Source organism: Bombus huntii, chromosome 12 (genome assembly GCF_024542735.1).
Source record: "Bombus huntii isolate Logan2020A chromosome 12, iyBomHunt1.1, whole genome shotgun sequence".
In the NCBI taxonomy this organism is placed as follows: Eukaryota; Metazoa; Arthropoda; class Insecta; order Hymenoptera; family Apidae; genus Bombus; species Bombus huntii.
Window position 1 is genome coordinate 7333016 of NC_066249.1, and position 23390 is coordinate 7356405.

The 23390-nt window shown below is 33.9% G+C and overlaps 1 protein-coding gene across 5 annotated transcripts in view; it reads left to right on the forward strand.

Moving 5' to 3' along the window:
• The window catches only part of LOC126871811 (doublesex- and mab-3-related transcription factor 1Y), a 98462-nt gene that overhangs the window by 37706 nt on the left and 37366 nt on the right, over positions 1–23390 (forward strand). For 3 of the 5 annotated variants that reach the window (XM_050631073.1, XM_050631075.1, XM_050631074.1), the window contains 2 exons: positions 217–360; positions 549–2076. In XM_050631073.1, coding sequence (XP_050487030.1) covers positions 217–360; positions 549–616 — 212 coding nt within the window. In that variant the 3' untranslated portion in view covers positions 617–2076. The remainder of the gene's footprint in view (positions 1–216; positions 361–548; positions 2077–23390) is intronic. The other 2 variants (XM_050631072.1, XM_050631071.1) reach the window with 2 other exon arrangements.

Here is a 23390-nt window from a genome sequence, read left to right on the forward strand (position 1 = left end):
CATCACCTATTACTGCCAAGTAGCGATACAATGTTTATTATTATGAATATGGTCGTATATAATATGTTCGTAATATATTACAGGTATATGACATAATTTTGTACAATACAATATTTTTACATAATACAATATTTCTTAATCTTTTCAATGTTCAAACTTATAGAATAAAAAATTGAATTCGTTTTAACAATGTATGATGTTTGGATTGTGTCGCAGGTGAAAGCGTGGAAATCCTGCTGGAACATAGTACCAAGCTCGTAGAACTCTTCCAATATCCTTGGGAAGCGATATTGTTGATGTACATCAATTTAAAATACGCAGGAGCTAATCCCGAGGAAGTCGTGAGGCGCATGGTCGATGGTAAAGTATATTTTGTTCTAAACTTGCCTTCGTGTTCCTGTTATAGACGCGTTAAAATCATGGCATTTTCAATAAATCATACAAGTATATTATCGAATGTACAGAAAAGAATTTACTATTATAATACAACTTTATCTTTATTTAACACTCAACGATGGAAAGTAACGATTTCGTCTTCTTCTCTCTAGCTTCCATAGTCTTCTATCCGAAAATCTACAAATTCTTTTTGCTTATCGTAAATTTATGGCCTACTTGAACGCGTTATGGCAGCAGAAACATTTCACAGGCTTTTTTTGTATGGTTATTTGAATTTCGTAAAGTTTTCTTAAAAGCGATATCGATAGAAGATTCTTTTCCCAAGTTCGCCGCGTGGAAACAAACCTTCTGCCGTCTTGAAGTTTTCATTGGAGAAGCGACAAAGATAAATTTAACTGTGATTCAACGATTGGAAGACAGTTTTCTTTTCTCGCACGTGGAAGTTGCAGGATGATGAAATTGGCAACATTTAAAGCGTTAAACTTCCTTCGCTATCGCGGTGCTACATCGTGATATCATCGTTCAGAATTGATTTCATCGTTACATTGATTTCCAAATTTTTTGTTATTATTGTACAAAATTATGGCATGCTGAGTTCCCCGAAAAATAATTCAGAATCGGGGATACGAACCTTTCAAATTGTTACAATAAAGAAACATTTTCGGACAGGATAGGGTGAATAATCCGATTTAGCATCGCATAACTTATTTACGCTGCCAATCTCTTGCTGCTAATTTCGTTACGTTCGCGGTTCTCCACTTGTCACTAAGAAAATTTTCCACGTACGCGTCTCGCTGGTTGGGTTACGAAATCATCGTTTTCGAAGATCCTTTATGGCCAAAAACGGTCCTTCGATGATTTCTATATTTGGTTCAACACCCCAAGATTCGTTATGATTTGGTCTACATAGGAAGATTTGGTTTAATATCACCAAGAAGATGTATGTCGAAATATGTACACTATACACATCCGCGAATAAGCCACATAAGATAATTTGAAATGGAATTCGAAGAATTTAGAGGTATGTATGACATTCGTAGAAATGAGTAGATCGAAGATGTTTAATAATTAATTCATATCCAAATCAATTTAAAATGTATTATTTCTGATTGAATAGCGTCAATTTCTGATCGAGGTTACATTTGCAATTTTTATATATATACACATGTATTTGATGTCATTTTAATCAGAAAACTTTCGCAAATACGTTAGGAAAAGTATAATTTAAAAAATATAAAAAATATCAGAAATAAAAAAGTTACATTATTGTCTCATAGAATATTACCGTTTTTTATGGGCGATTGAATTTGGTTTAGATATTACCTTTCAAAAAACATCTCTTCTGGAATCACCTTATGACTGCAACTTGTAAATTATGTTATAATTATAGGCAGAATACAATTTAAAAGGCATATGTTATTACAAATACTTGATCTACTTTTACGAGTACGTGCATACAACGTGTTATTAAATTTCCAGATCATTTTTAAGATTATCTGCTATACGAGAGGTTAAAATTTTCGGTGTCATCACTTCGCAATTGATATTTTCTGTGTTCGTCGGTATTTTATGAATCATCGTATAAATCAGTGTGTCATTGAAATACAATATTTTACACGCGAAGATTTGAGCTTGAGAAATTCTCGACTCAGTCAAATGGAATTTCCGACGATTATCAAGGTAGGATTTTATATATTATTTTGTAATTTGTACCTATGATTGATTAAGTAATATAATTATAAGAGCTGACGATGACGTATTATAGAATATGAAAGGGAGGCGTAAATTAATCTCGTTACCACAGCTTTGCATTTAAATATTTTACGTGAAAATGATTTTTAATTGCTGAAACGAAGCTCAAAATACTTGACGTAAAAAAGAAATAGCTACGTACTGGCTGTAGCTAGTAATAAAATGTTCGATCTTTAATATTTCGAAAAATCTTATACAAGAGCGTCTTTTGAAATCAAAATATTTTTCATCATATTACGAATAATATATATTAGCTTCACATTCTGTAACTTATAATTTAATTTATTCTGATTCACTAATTGGGATAGATATATCTACGTATAATTAAGCTAACGATATAGATGAAATATATACATACATTATAATACGTAATAATTTACAAACATCCTTCTATCAAAAGAATATTTCTCCAAAAGTGTCTCGTGATATATTTGCTGAATGAGTTACCCTGACAAGGGGTTGCTAATTAAATATATCCAAAAATCAAATCGCTTCTATTAAGATACGTGTTAATTCAATTCGCGAGGAAGCTTGGACACATTAGCCGGATGGATGAGCATTTTCCAGATAACACGGGGTAGAATACCATGAAATGCGACATAATAATCGGTCGGGTGCGTTCACCCTCTATCTTCCTCTGTCTGACAAAAGTAAAAAATTATAAAGATGGGGCGATCAAGCAGGCGTGAAAAAGGTTGAGGCATAATTTATTAAGTAGTTTACTTACTTGACTACTGTTTGCTCGAGCCAATCATTATAAATCGCTTAAGCGTGCGGTCTGTAGCTCGTAAGTCATAATATTGCCATCAGAAACCTGTGCTGGCCTGGGGCACGTATCATCGTTGATCATCGTGCCTCTGTCTTGTACACAAGCTCCTCCAAATAAGCTGCAAATAGACTGGCCAAATTGCCACTTCATTGTTTATTAAGGTGTCTTGATGAGTGACGTGAGATGGCTTCGTTACCCTGATGAGCTTTTTTGTTGGGCTCAACGAATTAGGTTCACGCTGCACATTTAGTGTGATAAATTACCACTCAAAAAGCATGTTGTAAACTCAAGCAGAAATTGGGAATGATTAATTTTAATTCTGTAATTTTAATCCAATTTTTATTTGGATTTTTCTTAAGACTTTGTCGGCTGCGGTTGGAACGTGGAACCACAGCAACATTTTAAGACATGGAAGGTGATTTTTTAAAATGGTATTTATAGCTGCTTCTATCGCTTACATAGGCTCTTAGAGACACGAACGAACGAAGAAATTACATAAAATTGCAAATTATGTAATTTAGGGTATTTTCACCCATTAAGAGCCAAAGATGTGCGAACGCAACGTTATCTGTGTAATTTCTTTTCAATTAGTGTACGTAATTGAATTCTATCGAATTCACATTGCAATTATGAAAAGGAATTTCTAGAATTTCTCCAACATTGTCTTGATTTTAGATCCTATAGTACATACATATTATGAAATTTGAAGAAATAAAACTTCTTTATATAAATATGATAAAAAATTACTCTGTTTGCATTATAGAAATCCTTTTTCGCGTTTTGATTTGTGTAATGGACCTTCTTATAATTCTTTTAACGGGCTATTATTCCAATATATTTATTTTTTGCGTTTTGACAAAACATTAACGTATCCTACTTTATTCACCCTTAGCCATATTGTTGCGCTCGTACAACATTTGTACATTGTTTCACTGATTGATGTTTAATGGATTCAGTAAGTTAACAGCTCTCGTGCTGATTTATTTTCTAAATTCTTTAAATTTTTTGTGGTAACTTTTATATCGATCCGTTGTCTCGTTCGTTGGATATTTCTTTATCAATCGCGCTTGTCTTTTTCTTTTTCTATACCTTTGCTTATTTTCTTTGTTTTTTTAAAGGATGCGCATTCTTAATTTTTCTATGTACAGTATTCCGTATATAAGTACAGATCCAGAAGACTTTCGTGAATGACTTGTGTAACATAGGTAATAGGAAGGTATATAGTAAAACAAGACAATATTAAGACTTTGACAGTGGATGAAAATTTTTAGTGGTTGGAGAAAAGACAGGAACAATTTTTCCAAGATTGCAAGCGAAAATTTATTACTCGTTGTCGAAGCAAACGTTCGCGATCATTCGATTCGTAATATTTCAAATATTTCTATAATTCTATCTCTGTACACAATTTACTATTTAAAGATGACAATCTTTAATAATTAAGACGGTGAACCGTATCAAGCGTCTCTGAGACTCAATACGTAGCAACGACTAATAGCTTACTCTCAATTATCGGAATCGATATGCGCGAGGAAAGACTATCTAAGCTATCAATTACATTCAATAATGAAACAAGTCGTACTCGAATGATTTAACGCAGACATAATATGGGACTGATAAATAGCCGGTAAGAATCTCACCAGTTTACCACTATGTTACTATCATATACCCGAGTGCCATTAATTATTTCATTTGAAGCGTGTTGTAGATTTCACGTATTTGTCCCCCGTGACACTACAGAACCGGTAAAAAGGAAAAGTTACAAATAAAAGTTGCATGCAACGCGTTCAGCTTATCGGTAAGAAAAATAGACTGCGCCTTATGGTAGCTGGAAATAGATTGTACGCGTAGTACGCTATTAGCTCGAATTGCGGTACGAGGGAACAGCAATTGTGGTGAAGACGTCGTGTTTCATGCATGCCAACACCGTTTCAAGCTAGATATATATATGTACGTTCGCGCGGAACTGAAAGTCGAGTTGGATACTTTTAAGTCTACGTAGAAAGTCGCATTCCTGCCAGTTTGTTGGAAAACAGGTAGACGATTTACAGTTATAAGTTGCTGCAAGTGGTTAAACTGTTGCTAAATATGCTGTTCGATTCACTCTCGAAACGTTTCGTTGTTTTCAATTCTGTGGGTTCGTTCATTCGCACCGAAATTAGTTTGTCGACCGCAATTAGATATGCGATTGTGCTGTTGAGTCAAAGATTGCTTTATAGTTTAGTCGCTTAAACGCGTTAAAGAGATGGTCAGACAAAGACACTTACGATTAGCAATTAGCAGAGATTTTCACATCTGTGTATCACTTTATGTGTAATAGCGTTGGATTATATCAGGTTATTTTATAAATAATTTCGTGTTTACGTATAGTAAATATCTTTGCACGACCTAATCGCATACAACAATACACTCTTCGTATCGAAAGAATCGACGAAGCTGTCTCCATTTTACGTAACTTCATGAATTCAACATCAACACTGAATTCACATATCTGAAGCGTGCAATCTGTACGCACAAGCATTCTTATCGACTCGATTATCTCCGTTTAAATCTTCACTTTCTATCAACTGAAAAAAACATAACGTAACTTTCGATATCTTTCGATATCACATATTCTTCACTATTCGTCCAGTATATTGTTATCTACGAAATCGCGAGACGTTAGTTGAATACTCGTGTGCGTGAAATACATGACTTGTGTGCAGTGCAGGACGCGCCAACTGAATGGCGAACCTTTACACCTAGCCACTTGAGGCAGAGATTAATGACGCCCGGTAAAAAGAAAAATGTTGTTGCTGGCGCAAGAACGCCGTTTGCGGTCAGTCTCGAGCAAATAAATATGGGCGTGTAACGTCGGTGTACACAAGTTATACCTTAATTATCCCGAGGCATTACCGCGACTAATGCCTTTAAAGAGAAGAGTAGAATGACGCTTGTCGTCACGCTGCGCCGGCGGAAATGTCGTTTTGTTCATTGCTCCGTTCTGTTTCTCGTACTGACGAGAGAATGCGACAGGTTGGATATCGAATTCGACATTCGCCCGTTCCAAAGAAACCAACGTCGTTCAAGCGGCACGAATAATTTCTGTTCCAAGAAATAAAAGGATAAGGTAATTCCAGGTGTTACAGTCCTCATTTTTAACCTTTTCAAGGATGAATCTTTCAATGCCAAAGAAATAATTGCCCTCGCTTTTTTTTTGCGAATAAGTTATGCGTTAAAATTAAATTCACATTAAATCATATTCACATTAAAGGAAAATTGCTGGTGATGTGCTATCGTTTATTATCTTTTCCAGCGATTTCAATAGTCGATGGAGATTGTTTCGATAGATTTAAACGCTGCTCATCAAGGATCAAACACAGAAATAATGCGTCAGATTTGCATATATGTAAGGCTCATCGTCCATGAAGCGTTAGTCTACTAGACGCGACTATATGTCTGTGTCGGTGTTCAGAGTACGAAGCGTGCAGTAAGATATATTTTATCTCATTATTGAAACGTCGAGCCACAAGGAAGAAGCTTTCGTTCTATATCAAGAGATTCGTTTATAGCTCCAACGTACACCTCGCAACTGACAATGTTAGCGCCAGTGGTCGCGACGAAAACGCGTAGCGACGAAAACAGTTCGCTGCTGTTTCGTGGATAGATGTACAATGGTCGCTGCATAGAAGCATAGAGAAGCTTCTAATACGTGTCCATGAAGCGACGCTTCGTCGACAGTGGACTCGAAAAAGGGCTATTAGAGTGAGCTATTAGGAGACGTAATTAATTTAGGCCTTGCTTTGAATAAAAATGTATTGCTTATCACGGTACTATGATATCTCAATTTCTTTGTCTTCCATAAAACTATAGGATTATTTATATAGAACTAGACAATATGAATTGAACGAAAAAATATTCTAAATGAAATATTGAGTTAAGATAACGTCAACTTACTTAACTTTTATAGTAGAAGTGAAGTAAGATATAGAACTAGTTCTTTTAAATTATGTAATTATCATAACACATCTTTATAAATATCCGCGAAAATGAGTAAAAATTTTGGATTGTGACTGTCCACACTGTTACATATAACACGTATATACGTTAAACGTAATGGACGTTATTTTGTATTATGATGTTGCATACAGTCACTTAAGCGTATATTGCTAGTAGATTTATGATTTCCGTGGAACGGAAATAGTTAAGAGTTAAGAATGGAACGTTCGAGTTAATTTTCTATACGCGAAATATGCCTGTCGCGTGGGTCGTGCATAGCTAGCTTCGAGATTAAGTCACAAGACAAATTTATAGATTCACGTTCAAATCAAGAGGGCGTAACATGAATATGGCAGGTTGCTATTTTCCTATTCGTTGGTCAATTGAAAAGAACGATTCGATCTCAATTGTACATGTTTCATGCAAACTAAGCACGTATTTGAAGTGGCAAGATAGATCGTAAGATTGGAAGCATTTTCTTGTTGGCTGTCATGTAAATTTATTGGTTAATGTCTTCGTTATTTCGAAGAAAAAAAGAAATACGGAAATCAAATGTTGCTTTTTCAAAAAGGAAGGTTAATGTTCTAAGAAAATTACCAAACCAAATGAAAATTTCTTACGCAATTACCTCCTGTGATTGGTACGTTATACGTTACGTTAAATATTAAAAGGAAATTGAAACTATAAAAAATTGTTTAAAACAGTCATACCCATATTTTTGTTTTTCGAATATCTGGAAAAATGTATCAATTTTTTATTGTTTCCTTTAGACTATTTCACCTTTAATATTTGATATATTCTTGTATATTCCTACACATTCAAATTTCTCATAAGTGCATAAACATCTGCAGGCTAATCATTACTCCCAACATATTTATTCAATCGTTGTCTTGCAATAATACAGGAAATGTTCGATAATTGCACAAAGAGTTCCTCTTCGTAATTACACGGTCGTCATCCCTACTATCGAGGTGAGGTTCGCCTGATTCACCGCGAAACTCGACGGCTCGCCGCGATCGAGTAGTGTAACATGATAATGTTTCATTTATTCCTTAATAGATTATCTCTTATATTCTTATGTTTGTATTAATCAATTCTGATGCATTCCTCGTATTTTATTTCTTTTATTATATATTCATCGAAGATTGCGAAGCACCAATTATTGTTCCACAACAGCGTGAATATTAATCCGGTGCTTGCATATATTATTTTATGTAATTGATTTAATTACATCTTTAATTTAATTTACTTAATTTACACAAAAACCAGGTAATGCTCCGCTTCATGCATCGACGCGTTCACCCATTAGAAATCCTATTTCAATCGACGTAATATGTTAAGGGAATAAAATAAGGTCAGGTAGCGTTTAATAAGTCTCTGAAAGACCAGAACAAAATCCTCGATACTTGTGGTATGTGAGCAATATACATGCAGTTTCTTCTATGTTCAAAATGATACAGCATCAGCTCTGTTCAATTTTACGCTCTTCAGAAGAAAATCGAATGTCTAGAGCGTGTCTTTCAATACGTTCGTCGATATAAATAATACGGTCTACGTATTGACTTGATTTTTAACATTATAGTGTTTTTAAACATCAACGAAAAATGTATTATTTGAGGTAAACAAATTTTAATGCGTCCTCTCCCGTGTTCCGCGAAATGGAACAAATTGAAATTATTTATAACAAACATAAGAATTGTTTGTTCGATATAGAGTACTTTCTTAAGCTTAAGTCTATATATATATAGCTTTTTGCTGTTACCAATATCTCCAGTTGTTCATAAAAAAATTATTTCAAATAGATAAAGTATTTATAAAAACGTAAGAGACAGTCACAAAATTCACATTGTGTAGCAAAATTGTTAACACTAGCTCAGATTGTAATTCAACACAAACTATTAATTTACTTACTTTACAAAATAAATGAAAGATGAAAGTGTGAGAAGCTTCTCGTACCTTATTGAATGATCAAGTTATTTATTCAAATGATCAATTTATTCATTCGAATTACTTTGCAATTATTCACTCCTTCTACATTATAGTTCATTTGAAGTATAGGATCTCGTTTCTTCTCATTGTTTTTGCAACAATTTTACATCTATCTCTTTGTACCGACTCTTTCTGTATTCTTATACCGATATATATATATAATCACGTGTCAGTAAGACAAATGTTCCCTTTGTATTTGCTTATTTTTTTCATTGTGTGTGCAATTGGCAAGTTCGCTACTGACTATGGTAATCGCGAATTAAAAAAACCAAGCGAAGAAGTACGATTAATTAAGATTGCCATTCGTGACTTAGTTACATTGTAGAGGAGTCAGGCCTCGGTGATCCCTTGCGTGTTGATCTTTAAGGAACGTACATATACACATATAACCTTCTATACATAGCCCTGAAATTCTCTCCCTCTCTTTTCAATTACTTCGTACGCGCCTGCATTGTTCTGCACTCTTAACAAATATACGAGGCGCATGCTGTCAAATTTATTGCACTTGAATCTTCATGATAATTATATTGCGAGAATCCAGTGAGTCAAGTTTCTACTTTTAGCCTTCTTGTGTCCATTTGTTTTTAATTTGTACTAGCTCGATGTATCCGTATTCGCAAGTTGCATGCAGTGATAGAGATCTTAAGTATACTATATCATAGATATATTATAAACTTGATTTATCATATTTCACGTACATTTAGTTATAGAGAATTAAATGTTAAACAAGGGGTAATAATAAAAACGCTCATAAAATATACCTATAATATATACTAGCTGAATTTTAACCAATCTGTTATTACACGAATTAGTCACCATGAACTCATTCTAATAGTTTAACGCATAAATATTTTAAATAAAATATCATTGCACCATATATTTTTTTATTACATTCTGAAACTGCAAAAGAAGATATTTCCACTTTTCTTTACTTCAGTCTAATCTCCATTTTCCTATTTTCTTCTTTCGATATATACATTTATTCTATATTTATCCTTTCTTTTTTGCTAGAGATAATATATATTTTTTGTACATCTTATTTCCTACTCACCTACCTGTGCATCATTATCAGATTATATCACTATCAGTATTTGTGACTCGATTGTTTAAATACTCCTTTCGGTTATCCATTGAAAGGATGTCGCTTCAAAACCATAAGAACAAAACAAACGTGACATTCATTTATGCAGGATAAGAAAAAGGTGATAATGATGATGATTGCAGTTAGTTAATTAAATTACAGAACGATTAATTAAACATCCACGACTAGTATCATATACAATACAATGCATACGAATGTAACCACATGTATAGACCTCTATTGATATTAACACAGGGATAAAAATGATTAATAATACGTCGTTACGGCAAAGACTCGTTTTGCAGACGATCATGACTGATGGCGTTTCTTGAGCGTGAACAACCGCATCAACGATAATGCTTCGTGTCTGCTTAAGATCACTCTCATTGACGTTAATTGTAAGCATCGATATACACTACTGACTATAAGTCATTGGGCGCTTAATAATGGAATATTTATTTGAACAAATACAAAATATGTTTTGAAGGTTGTTATCGTAAAGTTACTTTAATAAACATCATGGTTGAAGTTTACAAGTTTCCGAGAATGTATGTATTTCTGGTAATCTATGTAAGCCATGCATATCGTTTCATTTCTTTCAAAGGCTAACCTTTTCTATTGAAAGAACGTGCACGCAGATGTTACAGTTGTATGTTAGTATGTCACACGCTATGAAGAAGGCAAAAGTTGCTATTATGTAAAAACAGATCGTTTTTGTAGAAGGTGAGCTTTTACAATGACCAAGTTAAAAGTTCACGAAGAGGAATCAGTTAAGTTTTGTATATATAAATACGATATTATTTATTGTTAATATAAATGAAAGGAGACGTTAAAGAGCGAGGAATTGCTAAGTAAAAAATGATTAAGACCAACACACTGGTAATTTGATTTAACTTGTCTTCTCCGGTTAAAACTAGAAATACCTAGAAATAACTAGATTTCTTTTTTTAAACTACACTTTTGCTACGTCTTAAAAACAATTCGCTGATATATCTTAAGCAAAACACAGAAATGTACTTAAAAGACAAAAGCTTTTAGAACAATTATATTTGCTATCTGACTAATCTTTCTAGCGCAATCTTTTTCTTAATGGACTGACTGTCGACGTTTTGCTTATGCACTTACGGATTTCTGTAGTTTACTTACAATTAGAATATATATTTTAACGCTTTACGTATAGTACCTTATTGTAATATCAAAAATGTTGCGAATTTGACAAATATATCTTTTTCTTTAATTTAAACGTTTCAATTGATCCCGACGTAGTGCCGATTCCTGTTAACTTTCACATTGTGCAAACTATTAATAAGTCGATACATTCGCTACTATTAACGTATACGTTGCGTTGTCTCGATGATCTAAAACTTTCTTAGCTACTTGACTCTGACACGAACACTGGCATTCTGATTTATTGCGTTTTAACGAAAATATTGAAGAAGGAAAATAAGACAGTCCAAGCAGCTTACTATCGAGCCTATCCAGACTCTTTGCAAAAATATTAAGCGAATGCCTGCATGCCATATTGGACGAGACAATGACGCTTCCAAATCATCAATTTTGATTTCGGTAACGGCATTCAACAGCTGAACGGATACACCGTATTACGCGTAATATTAGCCAAGAATTGTAAAAGAAAAAATATTGCTCAGCGGTATTCTTGAACGTTAACAGACTTTTGATAAAGTATGGCACCCTGGCCTGCTATACAAGCTCAACAAAATTTTGCTTCTTCGATCTATCTAATCATGCATTCTTACCTAAACAATAGACAACTTAAGTTTAGGTTTTTAGATGCTACAACTGCAGTTTTCCCTATTGTGGCTGGAGTACTATAAGACAGTGTATTTGGACCAATCTTATATTCAATCTATACGACAGACCTATCCACTTTGGTCAACGTCGTTACAACTGCATTCGCCGATGATATTGCAGCGGATGAAAAGCCCGAAGTAGCTTCTTCAGTCCTTTAAGAGCACTTGGACAAAATTGTGAAATAAATTGTGAAATTCGTGAATGCCACGAATGGCATATTAACATAAATGAAAGCAAATCGACGCATGTTACGTTCATCTTACGCAAACGCACATGTTCATCGGTAATGCTAGACAACGCAATAATTGCAGCTAACATTGAGATCCTACAGCGATTCTAACTAAAAACGCTAAGGCTTATCTGGTATGTAACCAATGAAGCCATACATAGAGACTTAAGAATACCAACGGTTAAGGAAGAAATTTCTAAATTTAGTAACTGCTACGACACACACGCTTGACTAAGCGTTCCAATCCTCTAGTCACCCAGCTTCTAATTTAGTAAGATTTGTATCGAAAGAAGTAACCTTACCGTAAGGTTACGTATTATGCTATGGAAACACGACATCATAATTATTCCAAATTCTCCGTGAGAATCGATTGTAATATTTTTACCCCTCCCTCACCCCCGAAAAAAGAAAAAATATTTAGATTCAATTCTGATTTCTTATTGTTAACGATCTTTTTTTTTTTTTTAATCGAAGCACGAAAGGATTTCCTGTCGTTTCGTGTGTTTATTTTATACTGCGTGCGTGTCGATGATTTTCATTGCAGGCGTGTGACACTTGATAATAACCGTGAGCTCATTACACGTGGCCATATCTAGATTTTGTTGGCCGGTAAGCGTGGCAATTATTACAGATGCTTTGAGAGCTTGCCGCTGGTTCAGAAGTTTTGCACATAATTTACCGATGCGAGTCTGTAATTACGATCGGGTCGAGAATCGTGCGATACGAAGAAAACGGCCCTGAGCTCGCAAAGTGGGATCAAGAACTTCTTGTAAAAAAGACACACAGGGTACAAAACAGCCTCTGCAGTATTTTCGGGACAGAAATCGAGATAAATTCTTACACGATCAGGTTTTATTCATGAAACGAAACTTGGATACAAAACTGAGAATTAGCTTAATGATTGGTTGTTACCCTGTTCAGGATACTTTAACGTGTAAGCTGCGAATCTTACACCTGTCCACGGATACCAATTATACCGTTAACTTAGCGGACCGGTGATGAGGTTCAGCTTTGAGAATATTCACTGTGTTTGAACGGAAAAATTTTCGGAAGGATCCCATAAACCTGTGAACTGCTTAAAAATGTCGAGCGCGAAGTATATACCGCGGATTGTAAATCTATGGTATTTAATATAAATTCGATGTTTTCCATTTTCCTTTTATTTTCTAGTTATTTCGTTCTAAAATGTTATTTCAATTGCATCATGCGATGGTCCGATAGATCTTTCGCTTTGTATTCCAAAAGCAGCATTTCCGAAAACTTTAATTAACAATTATCTATCATAATATAACGTATTAAATAACGTATTTGTTAGAGTTTTCCTGTAGGTATAAGGAGTATATAGATGTCCTAATATATTTACGCGCAACAATTACGGCGCATAATTACTATTTTTCTTACGATCAGGAGAAGTTATTTTCTTCCTGAAATTACGTACATGATCTTACATTGAACTCGATTAACAGTATTTTGGTGAATTCTTGCTCAGTTGGATGAAGAAACGAATCTTTGCTAGCAATATTATCGTGCAAAGGACAGCAGCCGAAACCTGAAATCGGCATCGAATTTTGCATCGCATCGGTGTGAAAGTGACTGCGGCGAAACCTGTTTACCACGCGACAGGTGTCTGCTTATGATTTATCGAAGTGCTTGCCTTTTCTTTTCTTATTTTCTCCCAAATGGGGTGTGGCGGCAGAGATGTCAATTGCGTCATATTTTATTTTTACGGCGGCCAGCGCATACCTTGTTGCTCCGTTTTAATTAATCGCCATATCGGGACCTGGTGTAATTAATTAGGGTTTCCAGCAATATCGTATTTCGAGAGACCAAGCCGAGACTTAAATCGGCGATCATTTTAAAAGGGCGAGAGATACTCCTTTTAACGTTTACATACTGTAAAACTTATTAATGTTTTTATAACCAACTCCATTATCCCATATATTGTAGAGTGTGAACAAAGTAGAATTCGAAACAAAATTATTTCATTCGAAAACTCGTGTTTGAGGAAATTGAATTTGGAAATTTAAAACTTTATAAAATTGAAAGATTTATGATGCAATTATCTTTCCTTTCATTTATGTTTACTATACTTCGCCTGAAAAAGTTAAGTATATCACTGCATTTTTTAACAGAATGTTATTGTTTACTGAAATTTTGCAGTAAATCAGGGCTAAGAAAAATGTTCATCTAGAGGCACAAAGAAATTTATTTTATCTTCTAGTATCTACAACTTTTTTATTCATTTTCATATTCATAGTTGAATAGTAGTTGTGATCAACCATTTTCATTTTGGATCATTGAAGCGTGTTATTTTTAAAGCGTGACTTTTTTACGGACGAATGAAAGAATAATTTGCATATTTCGTACGTGTTACCTTATCGTGGAAAAATTATCTCCAATGAATCTACAAGTCCATTCCACAATCTCTTCGAATATTTTCCTTCGAAGAAAAAAGTGCTCGTTCGTTGGATAAAATATTCTTGTGGACTTTTCTATTCGTACAATTTCAATATTGAATGCAATCATGTTTTATTAATATTAGTTAATATTTTATTCATAACGCGGCATTTAGCCAGCGAAGTGTGAACTTGCAGAAATTTTAGCGTAAACATTTGATTTTATAAATCTCGTAATTTTCTTGAATTACATCAGTCGCATAAAGGTTCGTAAACGATGTAAATTATTATTATTATTATTTTTTTATATTAAACCTTATAAATTCTTTGCAATTTGTTCATTCGACAAGTTGCTATGATATTGGATTGGTAACGTTTAAATGCTGGTAAATTATTAGCACCGACAAATGTTTGTATTTTGAGGGTATTTCGTAAAAGCTTAGAAATTAGATTCGATTAAAATATGAGCATTATTCTGTCGTTTCTTTTTGGGCTTATGTATTGAATGTTTTTCCAAAAAAGTGTGGCACACGTTAGTATTAAATAAAACTAAATACTCGTGACGGAATTTCACTCATAATTTTATCATAATCTGTCTTATACATATAAAACTTTTATCACAAAAATCAAAATGAAAGAACTTCGTTTATTTGAAACCCGTTTCAATCAAATTTTATTTAATATCTGGTTAACTGTACTCTCATCCACTAAATTTACTTATTTCGATGTAAATATTGATACCTCGAGATAGATAATGTATTTCTTAATGATAATTTCTCTATCAATTCCGTTTTATCGAACAGTACTACAAGGTGGATATTTCCCAGAAAAATACCAACCGAATGTAAACACGGTAATTAGCATTACCATTGGGATTAACAATCAATTTCTGTCAGCGAAAATAGTCAGGTAAAAGTTAAAAATATTCAAGCGTTAAAATGCAAGCCGGTAATATTATCGAATCAGGTTCTGCCGTTGAAAAATATCAGTGACGAATCTAAACGTGTGGATTCAGCGGGAATATTAAAATTATTCGACTTGCATACAGTACTTTCTACATATAAATTCGAGCAAACTCAATGACATTGATAGAGGTTGATCGCTTATCGACCTCGAGATATCCTTAACGGATCGTACGTCCGAGCTTGCATAAAAATCGATGCTTTTTTGAAAGCGTAAAGCATCTAAATTTAAAATTCTTCAAAGATTCTTGGAACTCGTTTATATTCTATCAAAGAAGAGTCGATAATATCCCTCGTGATACAGAACGATATCCAAATGTTCTTTGACTGTGAGAGCGAGCTATGTAACGCAATCCAGTATTCGTGTTTCTACTAAACTTCAGCTTTCTTACATGATACTGCAAGTGCAAGGTTACAGCGTACGTTCCGCGATACGAGGCGGTTAAACATTCAACCCAGCTCATATTTTTCACCGAATAATTGCAGCTATTCCAGTCGTTTCGTATTTCATAGGAATTCTAAAAAGATATTTCCAGCAATAATTAGTAATTAATTTCTACTAATGAATTGCCATGCAATTTGATTATGTCTCATACAAATAAATTACCAATTGCTTTAGTCGTTCAAAATTTCCATATACAGAGTGTGCCTCGTGATTGGAGTATACATGTATGTTACTGTAAAAATGCTTCGCGCAGAAATTTAATTAATCGTACTATAAGTCTTATGTCTATTTCTTTTCTATGTTAATTCAAAATTTTATAAAGAACGCCCTTTAAATTTTTATTTCGAGCAATAATTACAAAGTAAATTAAATTAATTTGGTATAAACAATTTTTCTATTTATGTGCTTGTCACTGTATATTTACTTAATTTTGCCTCATGTAAATTTTCGCCTATCTTCTGTCGTCTTAAAGATATTTAGGTTTGATTCGATGCAAGCGACGTTTTCTACGTATGTAAATCTTATGATACAAATATGACATTATCGTCACCATTACGTTATACTTTTCTTATCCAAGTTTTACAACAAATTAACATTCTTTTCGAATTCAAACGTAGTTGTTTTCCCTGAAACGTCAGGTTCTGTCAAAATGTTTATTTTTGTCGAATTATATAACGCGTTAAATAAGGCTTTCCGTAGCAGAGTAACTGGCCGTTTTACAATATCATTGCCTTTGTTCCTGTTTGTATTTCGCTCATATTTACACGTAGTATAAACTCAGTTCTATAAATCTTGCTAAGATATTTGGTCAATTTATCATTGTTACAGCGGTCGACACGTCTCTTCGGATAAATTAACCTGGCATATGTCGGTGAATTCTATTTTTAATCGTAGGTGCTGTATGCAATACAGTTAGTAATTCACTTGTTCGTAAGACTGACGTACGTTTGCTGGGTCGCCTTTTGCATGTAAGCGTAGTGTGTTGACGCGCACGTATATTTGCATATGTATCGTGTGTAACAAGGAAATAAGTATTTCTTCTAATATCCATTTTGAAAGATTCAAATTGTTTCAAATTTCTGTTCGAACGAATACCAGAAACTATAAACTAAAGAGTTTCAAATAGCCGTAGCACACGGCTCGTCGAGTTAGCGACTAACCTGACTAACTCGAAAATCTCTTCGCGTATGACAATAACCGCTTAGTATCTGTATAACACAGATGCGACAAAAGTTACACCGGCACGGCGTCACGTCGCCACAAGAAGATGATGCATATGCGTGTCTAGAGGCCAGCGTAGTGGTTCACGCCGCGTATAGCTCAGCTCTGGCTGCTGGCAAGTCTTCGTCAACGTAACCATTCGTTTCGCTACTTTAACGCACACGCACGTACACAGATACGTGGTGTACTTTTGCAACAGTGTGCAAAAGTTACAAAAGTTACTCATCATTGGCTACTGCACGAGACAGAAAAATAAAGAGAAAATCCGAATAGACGAACTCATTGGTACAGTCTGACAAGAAAGTCGCGGTCAATTCTAATTTTGTCAATGACCCTTGGCTAGGCAAGAATTGCGAAACATAGCGGACAACTGTGACGATTTTGCGGGAAACGACACGGTGAATTCTTAATTTTTCGCTGTAACTGGAGAATCACTGGCTTCAAGCTTTAGAATGTTTCGTGAAATTTTTGTAATTACGCGGAGGAAGACAGAGACTGCTTCAATTATAGATTTGATAGAAATAATGGGCCAAATATAATATACAGGGTGATTGGTGACTGGTGGTACAAGCGGAAAGGGGGTGATTCTACGCGAAAAAAGAAGTCGAAAATATAGAATAAAAATTTTTTGTTCGAGGCTTTGTTTTCGAGAAAATCGACTTTGAATTTTCGCTCGGTACGTCTCGTTATAACGGATCTCACTGTAGATCGTTGTCTCGATTGACGTTATTTTTTTAATTTTTACAATTTTTAAATTTTTAAATTTTTATTCTATATTTCGACTTCTTTTTTCACGTAGAATCACCCCCTTTCCGCTCGTACGTTTTCGGCCCAAAATTCTCGAACGTAAATCGTAGGTTAAGAGGTTAAATACTGGAATCTTCTATTCTCTTCATATGGAATTAAACTACTCGGATTGTAAGGCTTACAAAATAAATTGTATACGCTGATTGATACATGTATAGCGATACATCTTGTTGAGATTTACAAATTTCGTGTCACGTTCCGCAACACGTTCCGTATGTATCAAGATTTCTTTTTTTTTTTTTACTATTTATTAGCTACACTCACGGAATAAACGAAGAGATGCGATTTGATTTCTGTAGATAACGCGGAAGGAGCCTACGGTGATCGGTAAGATGACGTTGCATGTAATACCCTAATGAAAATGGTGTAAACCGTGAACGAACGAGCAAAATTAACCTCGTAGACAAAGATAGGTAGAGTGCAATCATCTTGCATGGTTGTATTTGTTAGATAAGGCGCTCATTCGCGAAATAGCAACGCTTCACCTCCCAGGAAACTTGCTGACATGAAAATTATCGCCATAAATAGCAGAAAAATAATTATGGAAATAAGCGCTTCTAGGTTGATCTATCTATATCCTGTACTATTTTATAATATGATGTATATCTTTATAATTTGCTAAAACATTTTGCATAAATCAATTTATAAAACTTTCTGGAACTGTTGAAATATTAAAGCAGAAATTTTCCCCGTGCATCTTGAACTTCTTTAAAGCGATTGTTTATGGTCGTCCACTGTAATAAGTTATCGACGACTCAGTTGAAATTATTGGTTGAACATTATTATTTTTTGGAAAAGATTGATTTGTTTTAAAAATGTTGATAGTCATAATATTTTATTAAAATTTCGATTATCTTTTTATGGAAGCCGAGTTTTGAGTTTTATAAGAAAAGAAGAACTTCATTTTTTACTGATAAATTCTCCTAACACACTAGATAAATTCCATATTAGTTGTGTCATCACGTTTCAGATTCGATCGTGTAATTATCAACAAAGTAATAGACAATTTCTGTATTTTTCTACGCGATAACGTTATGCAATTTCACGGATTTCCCCGAACATATCTATACTATTATTGTTCATAAGTATTGGGACAGATATTCGTACATACAATACATTTTTTAAATTAAAATACACTCATACTGGTATAAGTCAAATTCTCATAATTTTAATGCAAATTGTTATAAACATTTCGTTATATCTTTATAAGTGAAATGAAAGTTCATGAAAGTTCATGAAAATGAATTTAAAGACGTAATGCCAACTTGAGAGATTCTACGTTAGCAAAGAAAGAAAAAGAGGAATTATATTTTGTATGTAAAAGATTCCTGTGCAATTTTTATGCGATCGAAACGCGGTGTCAATGGGTCAGTCGTACGCATGACACACTTTTAATCAATATGAAATGATGTTTCAGTTGCGTGTAAAGCTGGCAAACGCATCTAAATCTGACCATTGTCGGCTTGTAACCAGCCCGCGTATGTATCAGCTTTATCGCAAATAACGACGGCATAAAATTCAATATGCGTTTAGAAATCCTCGATTAATTTTCAAAGGAAAATTACACTTTATGATATTCGATTACTATAGATGAGAGGCGATAAGTAAGCTATGTCGAAAGTTAAGTCTACAAATATATTTCTTTGATATTAGCTAATACATTTAGTTCGATAATCATAATGTCTCTTACGGAACTTTTAAAAAATACTCAAATATCTCTAAATATTTCAATATACCTTAAAAAATAAAAAAAAATGCTAGGAACAGTATTTTAACTAAAAAGGTAGAATATTTTCGGAAAGCATTCAGTTGTTAAATCGGAGGAAGCGTTCGAAACTATAAAGTTAGCTTTTAATCTACTTGAAATGTAGTACTTAGTCCCGTCGCTATCTGTAACACACGCGTGGTCGAAGTGGCTCGTATTTTCATTTATGCAACGTCACTTGCGACTCGCGGCACACGAATACTGAACTTTGATACACTGACAGCAACCATCGACGAGCTGCGCATCCAGACGTCGTTTCTATTTCAAAACGTTGTATGCTCTCAGTTGAGTACATAGTTACATACCGCGGCGCGTCTAGCGGACGATTATTTTCACGGTCACGTAAGCAATTTAATGAGCGTACAGAGCTCCCAGAGATAGAAGGAGAAAAAGAGAAAGATGGAAACACCGGCACCACTATGTCAAATCACTATGATTCCGCGTTCATGGACCAGAATTAGAACTGGAACTGGTTCACTCGCGAACTCGCTCGCTCTTGTTCATTTTAGCGGTGAATTAGTCCCTGACGAAAGCCATTAATACGCGGTCAATTTGTATGCCGCCACTCGATTACGCTCCAACTTTTCTCGTCTGAATTAACGACTTCGATTCGTCGGGTATTATGCTTTTCTTGTTCTTGTTAGAATTTCGTGTGTTGTTTCATAGCTACCTCGTAATTCCTGCTTCCGTTTCTCTGCTATGTGTGTTTTGCCCGCGTTTATTTCTGTTCCTCGGCATATAGATTAATGCTTTTTCTTACTTTTCTTGCTGCGATCCACCGTGCAAGTATGTTTTGTACAAATATCAATTTTCGTATGACGCGCGAAAGGAAAATGATAGTTTTTACCATAAGCGTACTGTTCTCTTTGACGTGTGTGGTAGAGTTTGAATATAAAATATCGCGTCGTTAGATATCCATAAAATGGTAGAGATGAATTGAGTAATAATTTTGTTCGAGCTTTTTCAATCTAGCATTTACTATTAATATATTTTAGTTTTAATATATTTGCATTTCTTATGAATTATGTATTTAAATACTTAAATTCTATCGCACAATGTACTTTAATATAACTGCGGTAGTCGATAAATTTTACTAATATGCGTAACCTCAACATAAAATGTCAATCGTAAAAAGACAAATGTATATTAGGCGTTAAAAGATTATCGAGATATATTCAAACATGTCTGAAAATTGTATAGCGATTGTTTGCTATTGTGTGAGATTCAACTAGCTGGAATTAACTTGCTAGAATAATATACTATGTTCAATTGGCAAATCGTTTGTTGCTATGGCTGAGGAAGCTTTTCTTTGAAGCTATTCTGGTTGCTGAATACTACCAAGTATTTTGTAGATTGTGCAACTATTTCTGTAACGATAGAAGGATAGATTCTTCCTTTGCTTGCAAAACTATTTTCAAAACAAGCATATTAACATGCTTTTCCGAAGAACTTTCTTTAATCGTAAACGTAAACTTTTCTACGATACTCTATTCAAGGTGATATTATTTTCTTCTTACCGATAAGATAAATATTTTATTTATATAATAGATATCTTTCTCGGATATTTTTTAAATTTTTTCTCAGGATTAAACGCGGAGGATTAAAATATGGTAAAAGCAATAAATCTTGCTTGTTAAAGAACATCGGTACCGACGTATCCTGTTTTATTTATTCGATTTTACCTATCGCTGATACTAATCGCTTTTAAACTCCTCCCCACAGTCTTCTCCATCAGTCCAGTCTCTATCGAACTCACAGGGAATAAAGTCGACTATGAAATAACGTTTTATTACTACCATGACTATTACAAATTTGAAACGTTCTCGCGTCGAGGACAACGACTATGCCATGGGTCAATTTACTGTGCACAATGCGCAAAAATAAAGTACTCCGTGAGTGGTAGGTGATTTTGTTTTTCTTGTGACACTGCCACGCCTTGCTTCCATCATTCCAAAATGTTGTATTCATTTTACATCGGGTGGACGTCGTTCAAGGCGTTTCTTTGATCTCGCGATTACACTCGACCCATCTTTATAAAAATGATTATATTATAGTAGTTGGATATACCAGCGGTAGTTACTTCGTAGCGTTTTTCTCTCTTTTTCTTGAATTAATCGATAAGGTGGATCGTTTCACAATTTGATCTTCGTGTGGTTACGAAATTAAACGTTAATGACGACGAATCGTGATTTTAGATGTATCGGTTTATTATTCGTAATAATACAAATTACATTTTACTCCGTACGAGGAATTTAAAAGGAAAAAATTGTGGAATTACGACAGGGAGCGCTATAATAATTTAATATTCAATCATATAATCCAATCAATTAGATTAGACTCGTGTGTAATGTTCATTGATTTACTCTCGAACGCTTTGAAGCATAAAAAAGGAATTTACAATATTCCACTTTACGTGTGTAAACATCTAATGTCAACAAATAATGTTCACTTTTATTGAGATGGAATTATGATTATACGTATAATCCCATCCTGTTTTCACCATACGATTATAATTATAATTATTTATATACATATAATATATTTAGGAATATGTATACATTGAATACTGATTCTACAATATTGCTGCTATATTGAAAAATAGTAGCTAACTACGTTGTCGATTAGGAATTTATTCGATAAATATTCAACAAATGTTCATTCGTATTTTAAGAGTATAATAATCGTTGAGCTATGTTTTCGTATTAAAAAACTAAATTACGTTATAATTTGCTAGATTTCGAGTTTGTTCGTTTTATTTTATTTCGTAATTAAATCCTTAGAATGTATCTAGTCACTCGTTCGATTAAGGTTTTCTTTATGGGGTTTCCTTATTTATCCCTGGAATTCCAAAGAAAATGTAGCCGGTTTAAACGAAGATCGATTAAAGCCAGATCGAATGTGGGATTTCATGGAATGGTGTAACATACATTTAATAAAAATATAAAATATACGCATAAATATATGCATAAATAGACGCGCTCAAAAAGAAATAGTCTTCAAAAAAAAAATAAATTATTATTTGAAAAATATTCGTAACCGACATGACAAATTGTTTCGTCTATGCGAGTTAATAGGTTGGAAACAAACTGGTTACACGTTATTTATTCGTATCAAGTCAATGCTATCCAGTAGTTGCAGCGTAGTGATCCTCTGAAAGTTAGAACTAGGAAATCTTCTCTTTAGATATGTAAGATAGTTCGAGAAACTTTGAAGTAATATTGTCGGGTATATCCCACAAGCATATTTTTATAATTATAACTTATTCAAATTCTCATCGTTGTAAATTATTAATATCATTTGCAATTATTAATTCTAAATCACACCTCAAATTGGTGGTAATTTATATATCTAAATCTATGTAAAATTATAAAGAAAATTACAGCTATTTGAAAATATAATCGTTTATATCAAAAATATAAATGTTATCAGGAAAAAATCGTATTAAAGAGCAATGATTTGCTATATCAAACAATAATGCCGTGTGTAAAGCACTCGTTACTATCAGTTGACAACGTATGCGTTAAAAATCGATTTACAGATAAGTTACAAAGTATTACCAAGGAATTATTCCCCTCCTTCGAGGGAAGAAAGAAAAATGAAAAAAAAAGAAAGAAGAGGAAGATTCCACACCTATTTTAATGTAATGAGATACAATCATTATAATTTCAAGTATTTTCTAAAACATTCAGCATTCGTGCGAATTATTTCACACAAATGAAATATTTCTCAATTATACTGTCTATAAAGTATAAAGGTTCGTGCGTTATATCCGATGATGTTTCTCTTACGAG